The sequence below is a fragment of the Equus asinus genome, chromosome 10 (genome assembly GCF_041296235.1).
Source record: "Equus asinus isolate D_3611 breed Donkey chromosome 10, EquAss-T2T_v2, whole genome shotgun sequence".
Lineage (NCBI taxonomy): Eukaryota > Metazoa > Chordata > Mammalia > Perissodactyla > Equidae > Equus > Equus asinus.
In genome coordinates this window covers 79,050,495-79,060,000 of record NC_091799.1, presented here as the reverse complement: position 1 = coordinate 79,060,000, position 9,506 = coordinate 79,050,495, and the positions used below count along the sequence as shown (strand labels likewise).

The following is a 9,506-nucleotide window of genomic DNA, read 5'->3' as shown; positions in this document are numbered from 1 at the left end:
TACTAGTATTTTGTTGAAGATTTTTGCATCGATGTTCATCAGGGACATTGGCCTGTAGTTTTCTTTTTTTGTGTTGTCCTTGTCTGGTTTTTGGATCAGGGTAATGTTGGCTTCGTAGAATGAGTTAGGAAGCTTCCCCTTCTCTTCAGTGTTCTGGAAGAGTGTGAGAAGGATAGGTATTAAGTCTTCTTTGAATGTTTGGTAGAATTCACCAGGGAAGTGTCTGGTCCTGGACTTTTATTTTTTGGGAGGGTTTTGATTCCTGTTTCAATCTCCTTCCTGGTGATTGGTCTATTCAAATTCTCTCTGTCTTCTTGATTCAGTTTTGGAAGGTTATATGATTCTAAGAATTTATCCATTTCTTCTAGATTATCCAATTGTTAATGTATAGTTTTTCATAGTATTCTCTTGTAATCTTTTGTATTTCTGAGGCGTCCATTGTAATTTCTCCTATTTTGTGTCTGATTTTACTTATTTGAGCCTTCTTTCTTTTTTTTTCTTGAGTCCAGCTAAAGGTTTGTCAATTTTGCTTCTCTTTTTCAAAGAAGCAGCTCTTAGTTACATTGATTTTTTAATATTCTTTTCTTGTCTCTATTTCATTTATTTCTGCTCTGATTTCTATTTTATTTTTAATTTTTTTGGAAGATTAGCCCTGAGCTAACTCTGCCGCCAATCCTCTTCTTTTTCCTGAGGAAGACTGGCCCTGAGCTAACATCTGTGCCCATCTTCTTCTACTTTATATGTGGGACATCTACCACAGCATGGCTTGCCAAGCAGTGCCATGTCCGCACCTGGGATCTGAACTGGCAAACCGTGGGCCGCTGAAGCGGAATGTGCGCACTTAACTGTTGCACCACCGGGCTGGACCCTCTGTTCTGATTTCTATTATTTCCTTCCTTCTACTGATTTTGGGCTTTGTTTGTTCTTATTTTTCTAGTTCCTTTAGGTGTACTGTTAGATTGTTTACTTGAGATTTTTCTTGTTTGCTGAGGTGGGCATATATTGCTATAAGCGTCCCTCTTAGAACGGCTTTTGCTATATCCCATTAATTTTGACAGGTCATATTTTCATTTCATTTGTCTCCAGGTATTTTTTGATTTCTCCTTTGATTTCTTCATTGACCCAGTCGTTGTTCACTGGCATTTTGTTTAATCACCACAAATTTGTAGCTTTTCCAATTTTCTTCCTGTACTTGATTTCTAGTTTCATACCGTTGTAGTCAGAAAAGTTGCTTGGTATTACTTCACTCTTCTTAAATTTATTGAGACTTGTTTTGTGGTGTAATATGTGATGTATCCTGGAGAATGTTCTTGTGCATTTGAAAAGAATGTGTTCTGCAGTTTTGGCATGGAATGTTCTATGTGTATCTATAATGTCCATCTGCTCTAATGTGTTACTTAAGGCCAGTGTTTCCTTATTGATCTTCTGTTTGGATGATCTATCCATTGGTGTCAGTGGAGTGTTAAAGTCCTCTGCTATTATTGTGTTGCTGTCTATTTCTCCTTTTATGTCTGTTAATAATTGCTTTATATGTTTAGGTGCTCCTATGTTGGGTGCATAGATATTTACAAGTGGTGTATCCTTTTGTTGTATTATTCCCTTTGTCATTGTATGTTGTGCTTCTTTGTCTCTTGTTACAGTTTTTGTTTTGAAGTCTATTTTGTTAGTATAAGTATTACTACCCCAGCTTTCTTTTCATTGCCATTTGCATGGAGTATCTTTTTCCATACCTTCACTTTCAATTTGTGAATGTCTTTAGGTCTGAAGTGTGTCTCTTTTATACAGCGTATATATGGGTCTTGATTTTTTATCCAGTCAGCTGCCCTATGCCTTTTGATTGGAGCATTTAGCCCATTAACTTTTGAGGTAGCTATTGATAAGAATGTACTTACTGCCATTTTGTTACTTTTTTTTCTGGGTGTTTTAGTAGTTCTTCCTTGTTCCTTTCTTCTTCTCTTGCTCTCTTCTGTTGCGGTTTGATGGCTTTCTTTAGTAGTATGTTTGGGTTCCTTTCTTTTAGTTTTTTGTGTATTTATTATAGCTTTGTGGTTTGTATAGCCTACTATATAGCAATCTGTATTAAGTTGATGGTCTCTTTAGTTTGGTCTCTTTCTAAAAGTTCTACTCTTTTACTCTCCTTCCACATTTCATGTTTTTGATATCATATCTAGCTTCTTTTTGTGTGCATGTGTATCTATTACCCTCTTATAGTGGAAATAGATAATTTTAGTACTTTTGTCTTTTGACCTTAATGTTAGCTTGATAGGTGGTTGCTCTGCCTCCTTTGCTGTATATTTGCCTTTATCAGTGATTTTATTGCTTCTTTTTTTTCCATAATGTTCTTATTCCTATTTGTGGTCTTATCTTTTCCATTTAAGTAAGTCTCCTTAACATTTCTCGTAAGGCTGGTTTCTTGGTGATAAACTCCTTTAGTTTTTGCTTGTCTGGGATATTCTTTCTCTCTCCTTCCATTCTGAATGATAACCTTGCCAAGTAGAGATTCTTGGATGTAGATTTTTTCCTTTCAGCAGTTTAAATATATCATGCCACTCGGTTCTAGCCTGTAAGGTTTCTGCTGAGAAGTCAGCTGATAGCCTTATGCAGTTTCCTTTGTATGTAACTTGTTACCTTTCTCTTGCAGCTTTTAGGATTCTCATTTTATCTTTAATTTTGTACATTTTAATTGTAATGTGTCTTTGTGTGGGCCTCTTTGGGTTTATCTTGTTTGGTGCTTTGTGTGCTTTCTGTACCTGGATGTCTGTTTCCTTCCTTATGTTCGGAAAGTTTTCAGCTATTATTTCTTCAAATAGATTCTCTGCCCCTTTGTCTTTCTTTTCTCCTCCTGGGACACCTATAATATGGATGTTCGTATGCTTGATGTTGTCCCAGAGGTCCCTTAGACTGTCCTCATTCTTTTTAATTCTTTTTTCTTTTATCTGTTCAGCTTGGGTGATTTCCTCTAGTCTTTCGTTCAGCATGCTTATCCATTTTTCTTTATCATCTACTCTGCTATTGAGTCCCTTTGATGAATTTTTTATTTCCAGTATTGCATTCTTCATTTCTGATTCTTTTTTGTATTTTCCAGTGCTTTGTTGAAGTTGTCTCTGAGTTCATCTGTTCTTCTCCCAAGATCAGTGAGCATCCTTATGACTCTTAGTTTGTACTCTTCATCAGGTAGATTGTTTATCACTGTTTTGTTTAGTTCTTTTTCTGTGGTTTTGTCCTGTTCCCTTGCTTGGAACGTACTCCTTTGTCTCCTCATTTTGCCTCTTTCTCTGTGTTTATATCTATGTGTTACGTAGGTCAGCTGTGTTTCCCAATCTTGGAGACGTGGCCTTGTGTAAGAGATGCCTTATCAGGCCCAGTAGTGTGCTTCCCTCTGTCACCAGTTCCAAATGTTCCAGGAGTCTCCCCTGTGTGGCCTACATGTGTCCCTCTGGTGTAGCAGGTTTGATCGCTTCAGGTGCCTAGGGAGGTGAGGCTGTCCCTCTGTCTGTCTGGTTGTAATGCTCAGCTGTGTGTGGCTGCTATGGACCCTACAATCACAGAATTGGGCATGAGGAGCCCCAGCACAGTTGGCTGCAAGGTCTAATAGCACATTCCCGTTACAGTTTTTCTGTAAAGTGAGTAGGCCTCCAGCGTAGTTGGTTGCTAGGCTCAGGGGCTTACAGTTGCTGTAGGCCTCCAGACTACAAGGCTGTTCTCAGCTGTTTCTCATGATTACAGCTGAGTGGGGCCCACCCCATGCTTGGGAGCACCCAGTTGTTTCAGGCTTTGGAAAGTGTGGCTGATCCCCTATATGGCTGTTTCAGAAGCACAAGTCTGCTGCAGCTGAGAAGCCCCACCACCCACAGGGCCACACACCCTGCCAACGCATTCTGCCCCATGTGCATGCCCCAACCCTGTGAAGTGGACCCAGTCTCCCCACTGCAGAGACCCCACACACTCTAGCAACACAGGCCCGCTTCTTGCACATGCCCTGCCCCGCAGAGGTGGACCCACTTGCCCGACTGTAGAGGTCCCACACACCCTGCTTATGTGGGCCCACACGTTCCTGGAAGGCTTGCTTTTGGGTGGGGCCAGTCCCTAAGGTGGGCTGCCTGCCCTGGCTGAGCTGAATTAAATTGATGGTCTAGTGAATGGGGCAGACCACTGCACTAACAGGCCAGTGGAAGAACTCCAATGGCCTCTGCTAATGTCTGTGTGAGCACACCTGTACTAGGTTACAATAATGGCTGTTGCCATGTCTCAGTCCCTGGGGAGGTCTCACCTCTCACTGAGATCTACCCAGAGCCTATTAAGTGATTCTCTTTTTACCAAAGGACTGTGCACCTTTCTTTCTGATGATTTTAGATTGCTTTCCGAAATGAGTGAATTTGTGTGTGGGCCACTTAAGAGCAGGCTTTTTTTCCCCTTATGTCCTATAGCTTTTCTGGGGCTATTCCCCGTTGTTGTTAATAGCCAGCAAAGTCATATATTATGACACTCATCTCCGTTGTGCTGAGTCCAAAAGCTACTTAGTGTGGTAATGCTCCCCTACTCAGATCCCCCACTCCTCCAGGGAAGGCTTCGTACCTTAAGATTGCTTCCGACCAGCTGTGAAGCACCCTGGCTCAAAGGTGGCTCTTTTCTTTTCAGAAGGGAATTTCTGTCTCTTCCACCTCAGGCACTGTCCCTTGTGGGAGTTCTTTTTATCCAGTTTTCAGTTCTCTCTCATGGGTCATTGTTCAATGAGTAGTTGTAAATTTGTTGTGTCCATGGGAGGAGGTGAGTTCAGAGTCAACCTGAACTGCCATCTTAACACTGTCTCTAAAAAATTTTTCTCTTGAACGTGATATGACAGTTTCTGGTCAGTTTATTTATTTTTTATCTTTGTAAACATCTTTTTTTCTATATTTTTGTTTTTTCAGGGTCACACAGCAATGCTTCATACTGGCTCATGGCATCCTAAAATAAAGGGAGAATTTATGACTTGCTCAAATGATGCGTGAGTATTGTTGATAATTCATCTACTACATTCCTATCTTTCAGTATTTTGTTTAACATTCGTATGGTAACAATCTTGCCAGTAAAGTAGGAGATAGAGTATTAGGAATCCTGATGTTTATATAGTAGTATTCTTTAATTTAGATTTAGCTGATAGTGTGAGGTTTGTTTAAATAAATATGAAAACTATGAAAATGAGAGTTGGTATAAATTTCAGTAAAGTTTGTTAGGGAGCACAATGGATCAGACTGATGCTATTAAGGGGACTCAAATGACTTTGAAGTTGTGACTAATAATTTGTCACTTTTTATAGTAAAGACTCATTTCCATCTGAGTCTAAAAGCTCATATAAGTTTATTGTTTAAATGATTGTTTTTTGGAAGTAATAACTGAAAAAAATTGATTAAATGAGTTTTAAGACTCTTTTGCATTATATCTGTTGGCCTACAACTCAAGAATATTACAGGGACTATTTGAGCACTTTGTTCTTGTGTTGTTATATTTTATGATTCATTTTTAGTACTAAGAGTAGTTCATGGGGCCGGCTCCATGGCTGAGTTGTTAAGTTGGTGCACTCTGTGTCGGTGGCCCAGGATTTCGCTGGTTCAGATTCTGGGTGTGGACATGGCACCACTCATCAGGCCATGCTGAGATGGCATCCCACATAGCACAACCAGGAGGACCCACAACTAGAATATACAACTATGTAGTGGAGGACATTGGGAAGAAGAAGAAGAAGAACAAGAAAAGAAAAAAAGAAGATTGGCAACAGATGTTAGCTCAGGTGCCAAACTAAGGAAAAAAAAAAAATAAGTATGCACTGTTTATAATATTACAGGGAAAATTACAATGAGAAATCTTGTAAATTAAAAATATAGGTGGTATTATTTAGATGAAACACCGTTATATTTTAGATAAAAAAAGAACATTTTTGTTTTTAGGTTATTTAGTCTTTCTTCATTTTACTTTCTAATATTTATAATTTGCCTCTTTAACCTTCAAAATTGCTGTTCACATCCTTGGATATTTTATGTTTTCTGGAATTAATCTTTAGAATAACAGACAAAAGACATAATTTTACTTCAATGGCACAATTTAAAAATTAGCTTGATCTAAAAGGAACTAAAATTTGGGAGGCTGTAGAGAATATGACTGAAGCAGGATAATACATTTGGTTAAAATTTCTTTAAATGGAACTATGTAGTTTTAATTTTTTTTATCTTTGTCTTATTATCTTTCCAAGTACTTAAATTGTGTGTGTTTAAAGTGGCGTTTCTTACTTCAGCATTAGGAAATCAAATTTAGCAGCTAATTTACATTAGTAGTATACCATACCCAAGTAAGGTTTATTCTAGGAATGCAAAGATATTTTACAATTAGGAAGTCTTGTCATCAAGAAATTTGCAATATAATTCATTATTTAGCAAATGAAAGGTGAAAAACCATTTGATTTTGTTATATGATCAAATTGGCATTTAATAGAATTTAGTAGTCTAAGTAACTAAGAATTTAGTAAAAGTTCTAAGTAAAATATGAATAGGAAGAAATTACCGTAACCTGATAAAAACTTTTCCAAAATTTAAAATAAGTATTGTATTGTATATTGCAATGCTGAAGCTACTTGCATTTAAATAGGAAACAAGACAGGGATGCCCACAACTGTTTAGAGACTTTATGCAGAGTAGACTTAGAGACTTTATATAATATAGTAAGATGAGACAGTAAATAAATTGATATTATTGTTGGGAACAAACAAACACTATTAAAGCACAGAGGATCCAGGCTACTCTGGTTAAAAACTTAAGATAAATAAAGTAGTTGGAAAAAACCCTTTTGTTCTCAGAACTATTTAAGGCTCTGGCTGAATGATGGGCTCTCATAGTTGCTAACACAGTAATTTTTTTTTTTTTATTAATGTTATGATAGATTACAACCTTGTGAGATTTCAGTTGTACATTTTTGTTAGTCATGTTGTGGGTACACCACTTCCCCCTTTGTGCCCTCCCCCCATACCCCCTTTTCCCTGGTAACCACTGATCAGATCTCCTTGTCAATATACTAACTTCCACCTATGAGTGGAGTCATATAGAGTTCGTCTTTCTCTGACTGGCTTATTTCGCTTAACACAATACCCTCGAGGTCCATCCACGTTGCTGTGAATGGGCCAATTTTGTCTTTTTTTATGGATGAGTAGTATTCCATTGTGTATATATACCATATCTTCTTTATCCAATCATCAGTTTCTGGGCATGTAGGTTGGTTCCACGTCTTGGCTATTGTAAATAATGCTGCGATGAACATAGGGGTGCAAGGGACTCTTGGGATTTCTGATTTCAGGTTCTTAGGATAGATACCCAGTAATGGGATGGCTGGGTCATAGGGTATTTCTATTTTTAACTTTTTGAGAAATCTCCATAGCGTTTTCCATAGTGGCTGTACCAGTTTGCATTCCCACCAACAGTGTATGAGGGTTCCTTTTTCTCGACAACCTCTCCAACATTTGCTGCTCTTGGTTTTGGATGTTTTTGCCAATCTAACGGGTGTAAGGTGATATCTTAGTGTAGTTTTGATTTGCATTTCCCTGATGATTAGCGATGATGAACATCTTTTCATGTGTCTATTGGCCATATTCATATCTTCTTTTGAGAAATGTCTGTTCATGTCCTCTGCCCATTTTTTGATCGGGTTGTTTGTTTTTTTGTTGTTAAGCCGTGTGAGTTCTTTGTATATTATGGAGGTTAACCCATTGTCGGATAAGTGGCTTGTAAATATTTTTTCCCAATTAGTGAGCTGTTTTTTTGTTTCAATCCTGTTTCCCTTGCCTTGAAGAAGCTCTTTAGTCTGATGAAGTCCCAATTGTTTATTCTCTCTATTGTTTCCCTCAACTGAGGAGTTATAGTGTCCGAAAAGATTCTTTTGAAACTGATGTCAAAGAGGGTACTGCCTATATTCTCTTCCAGAAGACTTATTGTTTCAGGCCTAATCTTTAGGTCTTTGATCCATTTTGAGTTTATTTTGGTGTGTGGTGAAAAAGAATGGTCAATTTTCAATCTTTTGCATGTGACTGTCCAGTTTTCCCAGCACCATTTGTTGAAGAGACTTTCTTTTCTCCATTGTAGGCCCTCTACTCCTTTGTCGAAGATTAGCTGTCCATAGATGTGTGGTTTTATCTCTGGGCTTTCAATTCTGTTCCATTGATCTGTGGACCTGTTTTTGTACCAGTACCATGCTGTTTTGATCACTGTAGCTTTGTAGTATGTTTTGAAATCGGGGATTGTGATTCCGCCGGCTTTGTTTTTCTTGCTCAGGATTGCTTTAGCAATTCGCGGTCTTTTGTTGCCTCATATGAATTTTAGGATTCTTTGTTCAATTTCTGTGAAGAATGTTCTTGGGATTCTGATTGGGATAGCATTGAATCTTTAGATTGCTTTAGGTAGTATGGACATTTTAACTATGTTTATTCTTCCAATCCATGTGCATGGAATGTCTTTCCATCTCTTTATGTCGTCGTCAATTTCTTTCAAGAAAGTCTTGTAGTTTTCATTGTATAGATCCTTCACTTCCTTGGTTAAGTTTATCCCAAGGTATTTTATTCTTTTCATTGTGGTTGTGAATGGGATTGAGTTCCTGAGTTCTTTTTCTGTTAGTTCATTGTTGGTGTATAGAAATGCTACGGATTTATGTATGTTGATTTTATACCCTGCTACTTTGCTGTAGTTGTTGATTATTTCTAATAGTTTTTCTATGGATTCTTTGGGGTTTTCTATATATAAGATCATGTCATCTGTAAACAGTGAGAGTTTTACTTCTTCGTTACTTATTTGGATTACTTTCATTTCTTTTTCCTGCCGAATTGCTCTGGCCAACACCTCCAGTACTATGTTGAATAGGAGTGGTGAAAGTGGGCACCCTTGTCTTGTTCCTGTCCTCAGAGGGATGGCTTTCAGTTTTTGTCCATTGAGTATGATGTTGGCTGGCTAACACAGTAACTTTTATGAACTCTATGGACGCTTTTCCCTAATTGATTTCCAGAATATGTAAATCAGTAAACATTTTACTAGAAAGGCATTCCATGGTTAAATAAATTTGAGAAACTTTGAATGTTATATTCCCAGGCCAGTGATCCACATCAGACATTTAAATGGTTTTGAATAGGATATAAAGAAACCTATTGAACTTTCTTAATCCTCTAATCAACGGTTTGGATAAAATTTTAAGTCATGACATCATTTTACTGGGTATAAAATATAATTTATTCCATTCCTTGAAAGAGCAATTCTTTAGTTCCCTGCCCAAATCACTGACTTACTAGTATATTGTACCCTTGAAAATGTGCTCCAATTTCTTTTTACACTGTACGCATTGGTCTTTTTTTGTCCACAGTTCTGTCAGGATCAGTAGGCTTTAACCATAGACCCCATCATACATGTTCTTTACTACGTTTTAGAGAATCTGCCACTAATAATTTTAGATAGTTTTCGGTTTGACTGACTTTTTCTTGGCCTTTGGCTCAGAGGTAG

At 37.7% G+C, this 9,506-nt stretch overlaps 1 protein-coding gene across 1 annotated transcript in view; it reads left to right on the top strand.

Moving 5' to 3' along the window:
- The window catches only part of WDR70 (WD repeat domain 70), a 289,585-nt gene that overhangs the window by 119,891 nt on the left and 160,188 nt on the right, over positions 1–9,506 (top strand). Inside the window, exon 9 of the mRNA XM_014831227.3 lies at positions 4,911–4,987. Within this exon, the coding sequence (XP_014686713.1) occupies positions 4,911–4,987 (77 nt within the window). The remainder of the gene's footprint in view (positions 1–4,910; positions 4,988–9,506) is intronic.